At 39.8% G+C, this 18,431-nt stretch overlaps 1 protein-coding gene across 5 annotated transcripts in view; it reads right to left on the reverse strand.

Moving 5' to 3' along the window:
• The window catches only part of LOC108975007, a 29,165-nt gene extending 13,451 nt beyond the window's left edge, over nucleotides 1-15,714 (reverse strand). The window contains exons 1-3 of one of the 5 annotated variants that reach the window (XM_018943202.1): nucleotides 15,210-15,713; nucleotides 5,235-5,266; nucleotides 792-5,152 (exon numbers count right to left, since the gene is read on the reverse strand). In XM_018943202.1, coding sequence (XP_018798747.1) covers nucleotides 792-4,759 — 3,968 coding nt within the window. In that variant the 5' untranslated portion in view covers nucleotides 4,760-5,152; nucleotides 5,235-5,266; nucleotides 15,210-15,713. Of the gene's footprint in view, nucleotides 1-791; nucleotides 5,267-15,209 lie in introns of those variants that run through there. The other 4 variants (XM_018943203.1, XM_018943200.1, XM_018943205.1 and 1 more) reach the window with 4 other exon arrangements.
• Between the last annotated feature and the right edge of the window lie 2,717 nt (nucleotides 15,715-18,431).

Below are 18,431 nucleotides of genomic sequence, written 5' to 3' on the forward strand. Positions count from 1 at the left end.
AGGAGATTAACTAAATATGTGGCTCTTTGAGTAAAGAGCTAAAAAAATATTAAATATTTAAATATAGGATATATGTTTTCAAATATATTTTTTTGTAAAATTCGGATTAAATTTCGAAACTTGACAATCATTTTCAGAACTTTCAGAAAAATACTTTGATCTTGCCTACAAGTATTATCTCACGTCCTTTACATATGAACTTGTATACATAAAGATATCGCTGTTTATATATCCAAATGCTTCGTTGCATCGTGGTAAATTGAAATACGTTAAGTATCAAAAATATACCTGAAGACATGTGAGAAGCAGCTGCTGCCCGACGCGATCAAATCTAGCGCAGAAACTGGCGCAAAGCCAAAAATTTGCGAATTCTCTTACCCACCTGTGATTAAGTCTTTGTTTTGTTAGAATATTCCGTTTCGACACAATATAATCGTATAAAAAATGAAGACATTTTTGACTTTTTGATTTTGAAAGCAAACATTTTTACTTTAAATACACCCATAACCGAATAATAAATCAAATTTTAATGAGCTGCTAGTCAGAGATTAAGTCWTTTATAAAGACTATAAATAACACAAAGAAGCAATGAACATTGGCCAGCATTTCTAAGAATTTATACTAATTTTCCAGAAGTCTAAATAACCAGTTACCACAGAGTTGCTCGTGCACAACCATTACATAATTTCCACTAACAATAACGACAACACGAACTGTAATCAAATTGCCACTAACACTGACTGATTCGTGATTAAGAAATTCACCAAATTTAGAGAGTTATTTATACGCACCTCAGCTTTTCCACCGTTGCGTCGTTCTCCTTGCTCTGGTAACCGTTCGACGAGCCGTTTGTAAGTTCACTGTCCTCCTCTATTATCTCCACTGTTGACTTTTGATGCAGCCCGCTCATGTGCGCGAAGGATTTGTTAATGCCACCACCACTGCCGAGCACAATGTCGTCAAGACTGCGTCTCTTCGGCGTCGCTGGTGCGCTACCCTCCACATGAATCGGTATGAAGTGCACATTACCAATACTGTTCCCTGTGGCACCGTTGATATTGATAATCTGCTCACTGTCGCCCTTACTAGGCGAGGTGGCGGTGGAAGCGGAAGCGTTAGCAACCGACGACCCGGTCGTTGACTCCACTACCACATCCGGCAAACTGATGCTCTCGATGCAGACCAAACGTTCATTCGGATCCACAGCCTCTGCCAGATAGTCGAGATCGTCGCATTGCATTAGCGACTCATCGCAATCGGTCGAATTGCCATCGCGCACGAAGGGCAAATGTTGCTGTGCCAACGACTGTGCGTGTTGTTGCTGTTGACGATTGTTGTTGTTACTGTAATGCTGTAGCATTATTGGTGACCCGCTCTTTGTTGAACGCGTAGCGCGCGTCTCATTGTCGCTACTCGAATGCCGGCGGCTGTACGACGATGTTGACGAGCTGTGAGAATCAATGCCGCTGATACCCGAATCGGGGTAGCTGTTGCTCAGATTGGAATCACTCGTATTGGCACTCTTGAGTGTGCTGCGCTCAGGGCTATCGAAATGTTGGCTATCCTCGTATTCAATGTCAAGGTTGTCGATCTTTGTCACGTCAATATCGGCACCAGCTTCTATGCCTTCGGAGTCCGAGTCTGCCAAGCTGTCTGCATCGCCATCATTTGCGGCGTACTTAGCATCGCTGGCCTCCTCATTTTCCTCTTGTTCGGGCACATTCTCCAATTTCCTGTGATTATAGCGCAATGACCATTTGGGTTGGTACACAGTTGCGGGTATTTCCTGATCGTGGAAGACCTCATCGTCCTCGATATCTTCTACATTGGCATCTACTGCGCTTATCTCCACGCCGGCGCTTTCGCGTTTCGTAGTTGCCGGTTCATTTTCAAAATCGTAAAACACTTCCTGCTCCACCGGACTTCCAGCTAAGCTATTCTCTTGACCATTTGAGCTACCGCTGCAGTCCACAACTGTTATTTTGGGCAAAATCGGCACACGCGGTGCATCGTCAACACTTGCGCTCACGTCACTGCTGTTCGTTTGCGGCAAAACGGTTTCGCGATATGCACTCGCTGTGTCAGCATTAGAACTGGGCGTGGCTTCGCTCGACTTAGCGTTAGTCTGTCCCATGGACGCGGCGTCGCTTGGGCACACCGACCAAGGCGGAAAAGTTGGTATTGACGATGGTACGTCAGTCGCTTCGCGGTCGTTGGTCGCGTTATTTGTTGGTACACTTGCGTTTGTTGTTGCAGTTAAGGGGAACGCACTATGCGGTGCCTCACTCGCTGCACTACATGTCGTCACTTCGGTGTTGCACTGATTACCATTAAAATCACTGTTAATGCCAACTTTGTCGTCACTTTTACACAAAATTATTGCGTCAGGCTCTTCAACCTCTACGTCACTTTCTATTATACACACTTCACCCGCGAACTTCGATGTTTCGTTTTGTTTACTTGCGTTGTTTGATATATTTTTAGGCAGATCGTCTGCAGTACACCCCGCACGATCATTCGGCTGTTCCGCGTTGTTGTTATCCGTGCCTGCCGTTTTGAATGTACCGTTCAACTCGGCTCTTATCTCGCGAATAACATCACACTTGCTGCCACAGGCCGCTTTCAGCCTCTGTGCGGTCGACTCCTCATCGTTCACTTTGCTCTCACTCTGGGCTCCAGTCTCCCGCACGCTCCACTGCGGATCTGCTGAGCGCGCACGCAAACCGGCGTGCATCGAATCAGCTCTCGCGCTCAGTTGCTGCTCTCCCGCTGAATTACTGCGTCGTTGGCGCTCTTCGTCTTCGCGCGTTCGGCTCACATTCTTTGCGCTATTATTAGACCTCGTTATTTGATAACTATTTGTGGAAGCGTAAGAGGGGTCGGAGATCAAGTCAAGGTGTGTACTAGCCGAATTATTTTGATCATTTTGCATTACTTTGACTGGACCGGTAGGGGAGGAATTATTGTAATAATTATTTCGGTTTTGCTTGTACTGTTGGTTATGATGTGGATGACTATTCTTGTTGACGTTTGTTGGCGCGCTGACAGGTGCTAGCGTACGGGCGTCCTTCGCTGTTCCTTGTTGTTGCTTTTGCTGCTGAAGTTGTGCCAATTTTTGCTGCTGCTGTTGTTGTGTGTGTAAATGTTGGTTTTGGGCAGCGCTCTGCACTTGTGGTTGTGTATTACGATTGCGGTTATGATTACGTCCACGCGCCATAAATAAATCACTTAGGAATTCCTTACTCTTTTTGAAAGCCTTACTGCCAACACCGTTAACACTGCGTTCGGTTTTCGAATTCTCAAACACGGACACGGCGGAGTCGTCCTCCTCGTAGGGCGTTTCTGTGTCACTACTCTTCGAACGTCCGCGCAGGAATGAATACCTAAATGCTTTGCCAAGTTGTGAACGCTTTCCCGGACCACGTCCAGAGCAGCTGCTCGAACCACTGTAGTAGCCAGTGACACTGCTGGAATCGGCGGTGGCAGCGGAGACGTCGGTGATACTTTTACTGCGCGCACCCTTCAAATTCAGTCCCAATGTCAGCGATAGTCTCGATTGTCGTTTCGCTTCGTGACTTTTTTGAACTTTCGGTGTTTTATTTGTTTTCTCAAGATTTCGATATTTCACTTCGTTGGTTGCCGCAGCACTTGCTGTGTCAGTGGCTAGTGCAGTTTGCTCATCACCATGAAATGCTTCACTTTTGTGCCTATTACCGTTACCGTCACCGTGTCTAAATCTATTTTCACTATCCGCAGCCGCTGCAACAGCCCTTTCGACATTTTCGGCGCGCGCTGCGCTACTCGCGATTTGTTGAATATATCCGCGTTGTTCTGTATCGTTTATTGATCGATTGGCGCATCGATCGTTTTTATTATAGTTTACGCTAGTGACAACTGGTAAAGTGCGCCCCTGCCACACAGCTTCTGCGTTCGAACTGCCTTGGCGATTCAGCAACTCTTGCTCACCGCAATCTGCAGCGTCGCGAACAGCGTACGTTCGTGCGGTACGATCAACATCGTCCTCGCATTCGTGCCCAACAACGTTGTGCACATCCAATTTGCTTGGATTAGAGGAAAACTTATTTATTATGTCGACATTAAAATCATTGCTACGCAAAGTGGCCGCTTTGTTGGGCAACGCAGACGACGCGACACTGCCTGTGGCTGCCACAACCCCACCACCCCGTGCGAAAGCAGCAATTTCTTCATTCGCGGTGAGCGTGTTGTTGGCAGCTGTTGTTTTTGCTAAATTTAATTTGTCCCCCACTTCGCGTTCGCCTTCATCATCAATGCGCTTGCTGCGAAAATAGCTACAACGTTCGTTCACTGCCGCCGCACCGCGCTCCGCCAGCAGTGACTTGCGTCCCGCAGTCGCCAGTCCACCGCTCTCATCACTTCTCGCATCATCATCATCATCGCAATAGTCGTATTCGTCTTCTTCTAAATCTTTTAAATCATCGAATTCTTCTATTTCCGCGCGTGTAAATGTTTTTCCCGCAAACGCGTGCGTTGGTAACCCTATGCGCCGCTCATCGCGCTGCCGCTCTCGCTCACATTCGCGCTCGCGCTCTCGTTCGCGCTGCCACTCATTATAAGAGCGGTAACGCTCAATGGAGGCGGTTCTCTGCGCTTTATCACTATCGCTACTAGCAGCGCGCGCTTCTGGCACCACTCCCGCGGAATAGCGCGCTGCCTTTGGACTCTTCTCCTGATTGGATTTCTTCTTCTTCTTTGAGGAGCGCCGCAGCAAGTTGAACATACTTTGAGGCGCTATTCACTTGTGTTGTCGCGCGTTGTCTTGGCACTTCAAGCACTCACTCACTACGCCTGGTGTCTGCTCCCTTATTTGCCTACGCTCTTGTTCTTTGCTTAAATTGTATATTTATAGAAGATCATTAGCGTTTGCCGAGCATTTAGTCGCTATTGATTTTATTAGTTTTATCGTTGTTTATTTCGGTGACAACTAAATTTACAGTTGTCTCTTCCTGCTTGTTTTGTTTAAGTTTTAGCACTCATCCACTCTCCTCGCCTACTGGATGGGAAGCTTTTTATAAATATCGTTTAGTATTTTTAAAAGTAGCTTGCATCTAGTTGATTACTTTATCCTTTTTATTCCTAAGATCACTTAGGTTGTGTGGCGCTCAGTCGGAATCTACTAAAATGCTTATTAGATTTTACGGAAAGAAATTTGTTTTTCACTTGAATAAAATTGCGCTTTTGCTGTGAATACTCACTTCGTTTGTAATTCCCCGATTCATCAGATTTGCTGGAAAAGAAAAACGAAGAAATTATTTGAAGACAAATGTAAGAGGTACTTTTGTGTAATTTTATTAAAAACAATGTTTTCCGCAAAGTAATTTAGCTAGTGCTGAGAGCTTTAATTGCTTAGAAAGTTTAAAGACTGCGTCGGTTATGGCCAAGAGTCATTGAAATAAGACGGATATTTACAAATGAATGCGTGGTATAATAATTATACATATATTTCTTTTGAAAGTTGATTTCACATTTTCTGCGAAAATTCTTCTTTCAAGTTCTAATTCTGAAACGAAAGCAAAATTTGCGAGAAACTATCAATAAATTTTTCCTCATCGTCAATATCATATTCAAGGTTAAAAGCTTCACAAGAAATATTTTGAACGGCATTTATATCAAATTACCTTCCCATTCTGAGAAGAGTGCAAAGGGGCAAGGTGGACATGGATGCAAGGATAAACATCAATATTTGTTGGGTCCAAGCTTGAAAGTGGTGGTGCATGCTCAGCAAAATTACATACCAAAATCTGCTTCCGCTTACGTGGCCGCTGCAGCGTCTTCTGAGCGAGGATCAAAGGAGTTAAAGAAAGCTTTCCTGAGAAGGAGCGTGCTTGGTACAGAGAACATGTTAGTATATAGAGATCCAAGCTGCCTGAAAATCACTGAAGTCTCCTAAGGTTTCGTCAAAGGAAGTTTAAGAATATATTGATATCATAATGGATTTAATAGCTGATTTCGCGAGAAACCTGCGATGGTTTCTTGAGCGATATCCATGGAAACTACAAAGCAGATGAACTAGCCAAAACAGGCACCATCCTACAATTAGACTCCGAATAATAGAGAATTTATATTTATGTGACCACTTGTAGATATTTAATAAACTGGTTAGCTGCGTTTCGGTAGATTCAAACCCTGACTAACGCAAGAATTAGACAAAAGTGACATGAATGGAACATGGGCCGCACATGTTGACTATTAAAATTGAAAAGGAATGGCATAAGAACTCAAGTAGTAGGAGTGCTAAAAGATCATTGGCAGACAATGTGTCCCATGCAATGACTATTTACTTAGAAGCTGTTCCCACAATATTCGGGTCTACGTAAACGGAACTAACTCGGCTTTTTATCCATCCAAAAAGTGTAAATTGTCAGGAAATAGAAGAAGAGGATTCTGTAACAAATCTTATATGCGAATTCAAGGCTTCATACAGGTTAAATTTCGCAACTTTCGGTGGAGGATTTCCTGACCACGTTTCAGAGGTTCCACAAATATCACTTTCTTTGAATTTCATCAGAAGCACGAGGTGACAATATAATAAACGAGAAAAGAAAAAAGACAACAGAATGTGGGGATCTTAGTCGCATTGATATCACAATGGGCTGCATAAATACATTGCTGCGTCGTCAGATAGCTACTCCACCTAACTACCTACCTATAACAAATGATTTTTATCGGTTCTTGTTCAATGCACGAACAATTTATTTATTTAAATGCACGAAATCAGAATGTAAGACAAATTTTTTCGATTCGACTAGAACACCAACTATCGGTACTTATATTGAAGTTGTAATTTTCTTGCTCTATGGAATATGCTTTTATTTCCAAGAAGGCTCTATACTTATGTTGAACATTTTTTCAAAATCGGTCTATTGATTTTGGAGTCTATAGGAAAGTCATATATCCAAATTGAGAAATGAGGAAGGAATAAACGTAAGCTAATTTAGAAAGCTAGCAGAGGGAATCCATATTTTTTTTTGCTGTTGTGAAAGCGGACAAGACGATATATCCCCCGTCATCAAACAAACCGTCTTTGAACTTGGGACTTGGATCACTCTTCACAGTTGGTATCCATAACTTTGTAGTCTTAGACAATTTCGTCTATCTTGAAACTAGCATTAAAACCAACAACAATATCAGCCTTGAAATCGAACACAGAATCACTCTTGTCAACAGGTGATACTTTGGACTGAGTAGGCAATTGAAAAGTAAAGTCCTTTCTCTACCGTCAAAAACCAAACTCTACAAGGCATGGACAATGACATAACCTGATGAATCGACATTAGGAGTGTTCATGAGAGAGGTTTTGCGGATGATTTATGGTAGTTTGCATATTAACAACGACAAATACAGCAGTTGAAGGTACGATGATATACGACGACATTCACTATTGGAGGCGATCATTCCGGCTTTGAAAGTATTCGATTCGGTACCCGCCGGTAGAAGCAGAGAAATACCTTCACTCCGTTGAAGAGATCTGGTGTAGAAGGATTTAGCAGCACTTTGTATCTCTAATTGCCTCCAAATAACGAAGAGAAGAAACGCTTGGCGTATTTTTGTTAACTCGGCTACAACCGCGTTAGAAGAATACAACATTTTAAGCTGCCACCATTTAATGTCAAATTTATATGCCTAAAATTAATCGAAAAATCAAAACTGTTTTCTGCACTCAACAATTTCTCCTCGACCTTTAAAAATACGCTACAAAGTGGTCGGAATGGAAGGTTAAATAAATGTTCGCATTGGTCAGACGAACACTTGTAATGTTATAATTGTTTTAAATAAAACTAATTTTAGAATTTATGTATTACTTTGTAAGTGATGTTAGTTTTATGAGCCGCCCAGATGTGCGCACCTAATATATCTGGTATATCTGGTATATGGAGTGAATAAATGCTCTCTTTTATACAAACACACACAATTAAATAGCCAGCAAATCAAGCCAAATAAGTAGAGGACGCCACAGAATGCGGCAGAATGTGGCTTGACGTCATCCCGATTGATTTGCAACGGAACAAACGGAACATTTGCCGTGCATAGTCCCCTAAGTTGCCTCCGTGTGAGGCTATAAAAAGTTGCTCAAGTGCGGAAAAGCAGGGGAATCGGTAAATCGACGGACAAATGAATAGAATATATGCATGTGTGCATGTGTGTGTGCATATAAATTCATTCGAGTAGTGCAATTTTTAAATGTGGCATTTGAATGGCTGAAAATAAACGCAATTATATTGCGACGCCACATTCACTCATGCCGACACGGGGGAAACCGCACACAAATACAAAAACAAGTGCGCGCATCGGCGACTGAAGTGCCATATAAACTAACAACAAACAGCAGCGGCGAGTAAATTTCCATAAATATTTTTTCAGCAATGTGTTAGTAATTGAACGTGTAAACAGTGTTTTGGCCTTTTGTTTTTGTAATTACCTTAAAGGAAATATCCCTATCAAAAGCGCTAATGAGTGCGCCTGAATTAGCACACTTGAGTGTGTGCGTAAGAGGATACGCGTACGAGTTGTGTGTGCAAATGTATGCGCTTATGCTTGAAGCCCCTGTAGGAAATTTATAAATTGCAGACAAAAGGGAAACTGGGCGAAGTGTATGAGAAGCTGGTCGACGGGGGTAATGTTCGAAATTTCTACGAAATGATGTGGAACGGAAGGTTTTAAGACCGGAGCATACTCCTGTAGGACCCAAAGTGGTGATGTTCAGAGCATACTGATGTCTTCTATCGGCCGAGCTGTTCAAATATGGCAGCGAAGAACTGACAAGGTGCATGCATCAGCTTCTTTGCAAGATGTGGTCGGATGAACGTATGCTTAGAAAATCAACAATTGACCAGATAAATAAAATAAATATATCCTCCATTCGCCAAATCTTAGAAAAGACCCATGAAAAGAGGATCGACCCACACTAAGGAAAGGACGAAAAGGAGCATGCCTTTATGCCAATATGTTTGAATTTGCCATTCCCTCTAAAATAATGCGGCAGTGTTTAGTTCTGCTTTCTTCAGGTTGGACAAAGAAGCAAAACAAAAGGGTCTGGTAGTGAATGAGGGTAAAGCGAAATACTTATCTCCTGGCATCAAACAAACAGTCATCGCATTCGCATTCGCATTTCATTGTTGACATTTTGTCTACCTTGGTAGGCAATTGAGAAGTAAAGTTCTCTCTCGACAAACAAAGACCAAACACTACATGTCTTTTCCGCAGTTGATGGAACGATGAGCTGTAGGAGATAATGACATAGTTTAGCGAATTAAAAGACAGCAGCTACGATGGCTAGATCATGTCGTCCGCATGGATGATAACACTCCAGCTTTGAAGGTTTTCAATTCAGTACCCACTGGTGGAAGCAGAAGAAGAGGAAGACTTACCCACCGTTGGATAGATCAGGTGTAGAAGGACCTATCTAAATTTGGTATCTCGAATTGGCTTCAAATAGCGAAAGAAGAGTCGACTTCTCAATCTCTTGTTCGCATATAAACGTAGTCAGACGGAAATGACAAAACCGAGTCTGCTCGTCACGCTGATCATTTAAACCGCTTAAAGACTATTTTTTTTTTTCTCAAAGTTATCGACATGAATCTGTCCCATGCCGCATGAGCTATGCTTATTGAAAAATCTAAAAAAAAAAATTCCTGCAGGGTGCTACATTAATAGGCCAACACCTATGTATGTTTATAAATACATATGCGAATGAGAAAATATGTTTTGAGTAATGGTCGGGTAGTAATGAATCACTTTTATGATGAGTTGTTTTTAGAATTGCGTGTGACTTTTTTTATATGTTTGTATGGATGTTGAGGGCGTTGAACTCAAAAATGTAGGCAAACCTGTGGGATGAAAGGGCAAGTGTATGCTTTATGTAACTCATAAACTAAAGTTATTTATAACCGGATTTCAATATGATATATTCATTTTAAATATGTACATAATTATCATGGTATGTTCAGATTGGTTAACGTTCAATAAAAAATTACGTTGTATAATCTGAGTATATATGGGGATTATTCAGAGAATTTTCAGAGGAAATATTGAATAGGCAGAACATCATGCTGGAACCGAGTAGAAGTGAAGTAGATTGTTCCTGGCGACAAGCGAAATGCAAAGCGAGATGAAATCTGCGCCGTCTTCTACGTAAATTCATTTCCTGCTATTGCATTAGAGTTAGAGTTAGCTCCACATCTTTTCTAATAGCAAAGATCGTTGCTTGAAATATTCTACAGTGCTCGGTCTGCCTTATGCCTAACACTGGACCATATATCGTCCAATCGTTTGGCTCTTCATCCAGAAAAGCAACGGTTTGTGTGGTTTGTGGGCCGGTGGATTCATCCATATTGTCCATATTTCCTTAAAAATGATACCGGTGAGATCGTAGGAATCAACGTGATCGTTATCGCGTCATGATAATGCACTTTGTTATGCCTGAAATTGAAACTCGTGATTTCGGCGACATTTGGTTTCAAAGAAACGGCGCCTCTTCCCACACATCACATCAATTAATGGATTTATTGAGAGAACACTTCGGTGATAATTTTACATTTTGAGCTGGTCATTTGGCCACCAGCATCATATGACATCACACCGTTCGAATTTTTCTTGCAAAAAATCTCTCTTCAATTCAAGCTTTGGAGCAAAACTCCACGCGTGTCGTTCGGCAGTAACCTGTTGAAATGCTAGAACGAGTCATCGATAAGGAAAGGAACCTCCAAATGGATCTCCACTCAATTCACTCAATTGCTTATAAGACGAGCAATTTTGTTACTTGAGCTCTTAAGAACAGATTTAACTGAAAATAAAATTTTCCCTCGCTGTAAAAAAAAAGTCTTCGGAATAAACTGATTTACACGGTTGTTTTTTCAAATTTCAAATAAAAAAGTTGTTCGAGAAATTCATTTTCGAGAGTTCCACTCGAACACGTCAAAATGCCGAACTGATTTATTTTAGTTTTATTATTATTTCATACAAATAATAATTTGTAAAACATTTTTCAAATTTATCAGTGGTGTTTTTGGTTTCATTTTCTGTGTTTATCGAGGTCAAGTGTTCCATAAAAAATCATGTTTTTCTAATGTTGTTGAACATACACAGACACGAGTGTACAAGCCGCTACGAATGGACTTCAGACAAGAGTGTAGAAGCGGGCGCTGCCAATTATTGCGAAATACATAAATTGAATAAATATCAACTTTACAACTGCCATATTACTAATAAACTCGGAATTGCGCAACTATTAGCGATAATTAAGTGTTGCCAATGACAGAAAAAGCTGCGGGAGGAAGAATTGAAATAAAAATTAAACTAAAGATAAACAGACGCCCTAAAATAATTTCGCGTATTGCGTTGAGAGATATTTGTGCGGCGCTGAGTGATAACTGTTCAACGTGTAATTAAAATTTACGTACTTTAGGGTGGTTCGTAAAAAATTTGTTTCATTTGTAACTCTGAACGATAAAGCCTTAAACACCTCTAGCAGTAAATTTCTTACGAAAATACGAATTTTGAAATTTTAAAGAATTTTAAATTTTAATAACTTCTTGAGATGCATATAGAATTCATACAAAAAAAGTTGCCTCAAAAGAATTAAACTTTAACCGTTAACATATCTTAAACGGTTTGGCTTACGAAAATATCGTAAGAGACTATTTTGTAGAGCATTAAATTTTCTACGAAATATTCAAACAATTGGAAGCGTTATATACATTTTTCTGGAAATCTGGTCACAAAAAAATAGAAACCTGTCTTGTAGAGGACCCTCGCGTTATAATTGAATACACATACTTGAAGAGATTTTCATAGAGGTGTCTAAAAACCTACTTTTCAAAGCATGAAGTTCCAAAAAATCATTATTTTTTTTTTAACAACCCTAATATATACATATGTATAGTATATGAAAATGTTTAAATTGTAGGAATGCATTAAAAAAAACATATTTATATATATTTTTTATTGAACAAAACTACAAAGTATCCGGCAGCAAACAAAAGAAAACCAAAAACCTACAACAACTAAAACACATTTTTGTTTGCGCTCCATCAGCTGTGCTATCTGCAGACAGCAGTTGTTGTAGTTGTGGCACCGTAGTTGTTGCTTGCCCATTCAGTTGCTGCTGTACTCCAAGCAAATCTGCCAGCCATCAGCGCCAGAAGGCGGCACTTGATACTCTGCCACGATCACTTCAGTCAGCTGCTGTTAAGCGAGCGCTTTTCGCTTAATATCGACTAAACAATGTGCTCTTTTCCTTACTAAATGTTAAATACTTTTTGCTTCTTCATTTCTGCTTGTGCTTTGCCTTCTTTTTTGTAAACACCCCAGCATTTAACATTTAATATTATTATTCGCCTTTATTTTGGTTGTTGTTGTTGCTATTGTTGTGGTTCTTTTTGGATTTTGGCACGTACCCAACTGACATTGACTGATGCATATACAGTCTGCCCCAAAGCCTCCAACGGCTTGTGTGGGTTAATGTTTTGCTCTGCGGTGTGTATAGCATACACGGATGCTTATATGTATGGATATATTTACATATGTGTAAGTAAATGTAAATATGTATGCATGTATTTTATAGTTTAATTTTTCCTCCAAATGTCTGCATATTTCGGTATATTTGAGAGTTTACTTAAAAATTCACATATCGACACTTTAGTCTGCAGGAAAACGAACAGCCAAGCGTTCTCAGAAATAAATGGGTGATCCAAGTAGAGCAACTTTTTCAATTTAAAGCCGTCATGTAACTTTTGGTAAGTATTGTTAGGCATTTCATTGTAGAAAGACAATATAAGCTTGTGCAAGAACTGATGCCGCTCGACCTCCCCAAGCTACATCGCTGCGCTCTATGGGCTCTTAAAAAGTCAAAACATGATCTGACGTTTTCGAACCAATTTTGTGTAGCGATGAGCAACCTGAAGAGGTTCAAGAGCTGCCATTTCACCCAAAAAAAACGACGGTTTGGTGTGGCTTGTGGGCCGAAGAGAACGTAACCGGCCATTTGATGACTGAAATTGCAGCTCGTGATCTTGGCGACGTTTGATTTCAACAAGACCGCACCACATCCTACACATCCCATCAATCAAAGTGGATTTATTGAGCGAACCGATGTGTCAGTTCTTTCGAATGCTAATAGACACTCCGCATTAAATTTGAAGCTTTTTTGGTTTTTTCTTTAAAACGCTTGAGAATCTCGAAATGGATCACCCTTTACATACATGCATGCATATATGGCATATACGTTTATACCCTCATTCGATTTGTTCAGCTTCATTGAGTCGATTGTGACGCCTTGATTGTTGCTAAAAAGCAACCGCCGACCGGGGTAAGCGTGAGTGGACTAGTGTTGACAATATTTTCAAGATTTTGGCCAACATACCGTACAACAAATATACATATAGTATATTAAGTATTAATAATTTTTTGGTTTTAATGCTTATTTAATGCAATGATACGAAAAATGAAATAACATTCAAGCCCATACTTCGAGAGCTGATCTAGACATCCGGTCGTGTACTAATTTTAGTAGAATAAAATTATGCTTGAAGATTTTTTCGCTGTGTTACAAAGCGATCAAGGTTGTGTGACTAAAATATAGGTGATTTCTGGGAAAGTCTTTCAAAGTAAGGAATTTAAACACTTACATTTTTTAAGGCAATTCAATAGGAATGTTATTACAACTGGAGTCAAACCGAATCATTTATTACAACTGACCATAATATTCATTTCATTTCAAAGTTAAAACAAAGTTTGTTTAGACCACGACTACTCAATCTCATAGATAAATTTGAATGAAAAGGTAATATCGAAAATAAATTGAAATCCTGGTCATTTATGAAATTTTTTGACTTTGTAATCACTTCTCAAATATTGAGCTCAAAATCGATTTATAACCGCCCACCTTCCAAATAGCGGTTATGTACTCCACATTAATATATCTAGAAAGTAGTATTAATATACATTTTGATCTTGATCTTTAGTCATTCGTAGTCAACTTCTCTGCATTTCTTTTCTAATTCACGCTCAGTTAGATTACTTTAAAAAATATCTAAACATGCTACTAGCCAATATTAGCCCTCGGACAAGTCGCATAATACTGAGTGTAGGGTGTTCGGCAAATGCACATTAATCTTTTGGCATTTTCGTGGAAAGTTCAGCGTGTGTGTTTTCCGAGCGTTTTCATTACTATGAATTTGTAAACAAAAATGCTCATTTTTATTTTAAAAACGCCGAAATTGCTGTTGCTTGTCTGCGTGCTTAATAGAAAAGTGGAGTTTTTATAAAATTTATTCATTTTCGAGTTGTTTAGCTTTGATCACATTAATTTTTGTATAAACAGTTTAAGTTAAATTATGGCATCTCAAGGTCATTTTCGGTATAAATAATTTAGTGAAGGCTGTAGATCCGTGTAATTAAGCGTGTAATAGCTAGAAAATTGTTTAGTAAATTTTTGAAGAAAGCGAAATTGAGCAAAACAGGCAATTAGTGATGAAACATAAATTTTCAAAACAATGTTCAGTTGGAAAAATTAATATAAACGCTGATGGCAGATATGAATTAAAATAATTTAGATTTTTTTTACATTTCTGGTGAATACCCGGTGTGTTTTAACATAATTTTGAAACTGAGACTCGAAAAATTAGCTTTTGAATTCCATTACTATGTTCCCAAAAGTTTTTGTATGCGGTAGGTTCTCAAATGTGTTCTTGCGAGTAGGCTACACCAGTTATATACCAATTTGACTGGTTATGATTCTGGTAGTACTTTCATGTTTTTAATATTTCAGCTTCATAACAATAATCGTGTATGAGATATCACCTTCCACATTCAATTCCAGTTATTGTCATTCGTAAATTTCTCGATTCATAGAGATTTTGTTTCAAATTGGTTAGGGTCTCTGTTAAAGTAAAAGTAAGACGAGATGAAAAGACGGCAAGCGTAGCCATATAATTTTACAGACTTACTGTCATACATTCTTTTAAAACACTGAAACAAGCTTTTTCTTTTAACTGCAATCTGAACCACACCGCAAATCGATCATGTTTTCGTTGTGTGAATACAAAAATTGCATATTTGTTTGAGGGATTTCAGTATGCTTTTCATTTTAGGAGCGCATACTCGTATGCAACCACACTATTTCTATCAGCTGCTTAATTGCTTTAAATGCACAAACTGCTTTGATTACTTACAATTGTAATTTATAGCGCTTTCCTCGGCCTTTATTCGCTTTATTCGCAATTCACGACGAGAATCTTCTGGTCACAGCCGGCCTGCAGCCTACACACTGAACTTCTGCGCGCATCCAGCAGCTTGTCGACCGATATCGGCACACCCTTTTGCTATTAGTTAACTCGTGATGACTTACTGGTCATGCAACAATAACAAAAGCTGAGCTTGACTCATACACACTTTAAACTTCCACTGAATTAATTCACTGCGATCAATTTAAGCGTGTTGTTGTTGCTGTTTCACTTTAATTACTATTTCCAATTATTATGACAAATTTGTTAAATATTTCCAACTAAAAGTAATTGTATAAAAAACATTAGCGCACCGTCCACACACACATACCGGCTCCGTCGGGTTGGAGGCGAACTGTCGATCTAACGCTCGATCGCTACTGCTTGTAGTTATTTGGCCAATAAAGCCATGCGGACAGCGTACACGTTCGACCGGCGGCGCACACTAGTAGCGACTGAGACGTCAGTCCATACGACCAGCCAGCCAGCTAGCGACGTCTTGGCGAGATGTCGTACATCGCTGAAGCGCCGTGATGCCCCAGCGGTACGGCTCATGCCGCGCGGCGCCTGCATCCACCCACCCGACATCTTGCTACTTGAGAGCACTTTTGCAACTACAGCGGCCCATACACAACACACAAGACACTGACGCATGCATTCCATACATACAAGTGACAACATGGCTTGTTGTTGGCGTTGAGTCGCAAGGGGTTGGGGACAACTGAAACATGGAACGCCAAATGCGAGATAGAAATTGAAAGCGCTTAGCGGTGATCATCTACAATGAGTACCAGAAATATCGCGGTCGCGCTCACTTGTTTGACTCGGTATGCTTGTACATGTGTGTGTGTGTGTGGAGGAGTGTGCCGTCAAATAGACATTAGCATTTGATATTGTTTTTGCTATTTGTACGCACAGAAGCGGCACGCGTGTGTAGATTTATAGCATTGTTTGCATAGTGTGGTCCAAATACTGTTTCTTTTGGTTGCAAAGATTTGCATTGATACAAAACAAAAAAAAATACAGATGAGGGAAAGCGATGAGCGTTAGTGAAAAGCTCCACCAACATAGTTTCTCATATTCCAGTAGTGATAAGATCTGCTGATTTGAGATTCATACTATCTCATTCATAACCTAAAATATAAAAAGTCTTACCGCTTAATGTCATGATTAAGTCTTCTAAAGGTGCCTTTTTATATAGTTTGGAAGTGGTTGGGAAAACAGTGACTACATAACCCCACTTTTCAAGGCAGTAACCGCATATCCGCCAGAAACGTCTTACGAAGCCCGGCAGCAGTGGAAAGTGTTGCCAGAAGTAAACAACTTCACTTTTACTTTACAGACTACAAAGGCATCGTGGGTAATAAAGTAGAGGACGGGGCTGTCAAGAATGGTGTACAACTAACATATGAAAACATTATAAACATGGGGAACTCCCAAGAATATACGAAAATCTGGACAGAGGAGTGGTAAAGAAAATCAAAACCCGATGGAGCGAGCTACCTGGGTTCAAAACAGTGGATCTGAAGTACACAAAATTCCTATTTTCACTCGATAGAAGAGACTGTAGGAGCATAATGGAAATACTAACCGGTCATTGTCTGGGGACGCAGTTTGAATTTTTAAATGTCAAAGACTGCTTATACCGATTTCCGGCAAATCCTCTACTCCTATACTAAAAAAAATGACAATGTAGTAGGTAATGAAAATATCTTTAACTTATGATTGCTCAAATATTTTTTTTTTTTTTTTTTTTTTAAATTTTTATATACATGTCTATGGGAAATTTGTTAAGGAAGCGCCAAAAACGACCTCACAGTGTTTGTTCAGCTCGTATGCAGCCCAATATCTGCGGTGAGCCTCTAGGAGAAAAAAAGGACGCGTTCAAAATTTACAGTCGACATCTAAAAACTGAGCGACTGGTTCGTGTATGCACTGACAGACATTGCTTAATGGACTCCACTCGTCAAGCTGTGCAATTATACCTATACTTTTAAGGTCTCCTAGATTTCCTTCTGGCTTGTAACCCTTTTCAGGATGTCAAAAAACTAGTACTCAGCTGACCAAATTTCATTTTAAATTAACTTTTTCGATTATTATTTGCACGATTTAAAACCAAATAGGCACTCTGTAGTGAGAAAAATTAGGAATAGGGTTGAGTAAATAAACCTATAAAAAATTAAAAATTATTTTTATTAACAAAAAAAGTAGTTGTTGAACCACCCTGTATGCGAAACTACCAGCATACACTACGAACAAAAAAAAAAAAAAAAACCGAAACAGAAAACATTTTCCCGGTCCAGAATTGTCTGCTGTAGGAAGGAGGTAATAAAAATATAAACAACAAGAAGAAAGTTCGCGAGAGAACAAATTAACGAAGCAAAAATCTAGAATAACAACAAATTAATACACATTTGGAGCAAATAAGCGAGCCGCAAGAGCACCCCACCACCTAATTTGCGATTAAGTGATCGGCAATTTGACTTTTGCCATTTGTTAGGCGCTGATCTCTTGCCAGATGGGTGCCAACATTGCTAAAATTGTTTTTGGAAATCCGCACTGGAGGCAAACACACAAATAAATAAAAAAAATTTTGAAATTAAAATAATTAAAGCGTACATAAAATTGTGCATGTGTTTCTCAGCTGATAGTTTTTCTCTCGCTTGCTCCTCCACTTGCAAAACGTCTCCAATTCTGCCCGAAAGTTAATGAAATATTAATTTGCTACTTTAAATACACCTTAGATTCTAAATCAATAAGCAGTTGAATTTCACCTTTGTTAGTTCATATTTTGCACACACACACACATACACGCGTATAATATTTTGTATATGTATGTGTTGCTGAAAGAACAAGCCGTGTTCGCACGCTTATTTGCGGTTGCGGTTAGCAGCGAGGCGTGACTTTGCTTCGCAAATCGAGCATCTTCACAATGACAAAGTGCCGATTGAGTGGGTTGACTCACCGTTTAAGGCTTGTTAATATCAATACACTCAAGTACACCCGCCCACAGCGAGCTCATAATTATGTGCTCGTGCTTTTGATTAATGCCTTTAATTCAAGTAAACACTAATTTACTCACACACACACACACATACACACACAGCGGTTTAGACTTCCAGCTTTCAGTAAATTAAAGCGCGGTTGTGCGCTCTTTTAGATATTTACCGC

The sequence above is a fragment of the Bactrocera latifrons genome, unplaced genomic scaffold, assembly GCF_001853355.1.
Source record: "Bactrocera latifrons isolate USDA-ARS-PBARC rearing strain unplaced genomic scaffold, ASM185335v1 scaffold_60, whole genome shotgun sequence".
In the NCBI taxonomy this organism is placed as follows: Eukaryota; Metazoa; Arthropoda; class Insecta; order Diptera; family Tephritidae; genus Bactrocera; species Bactrocera latifrons.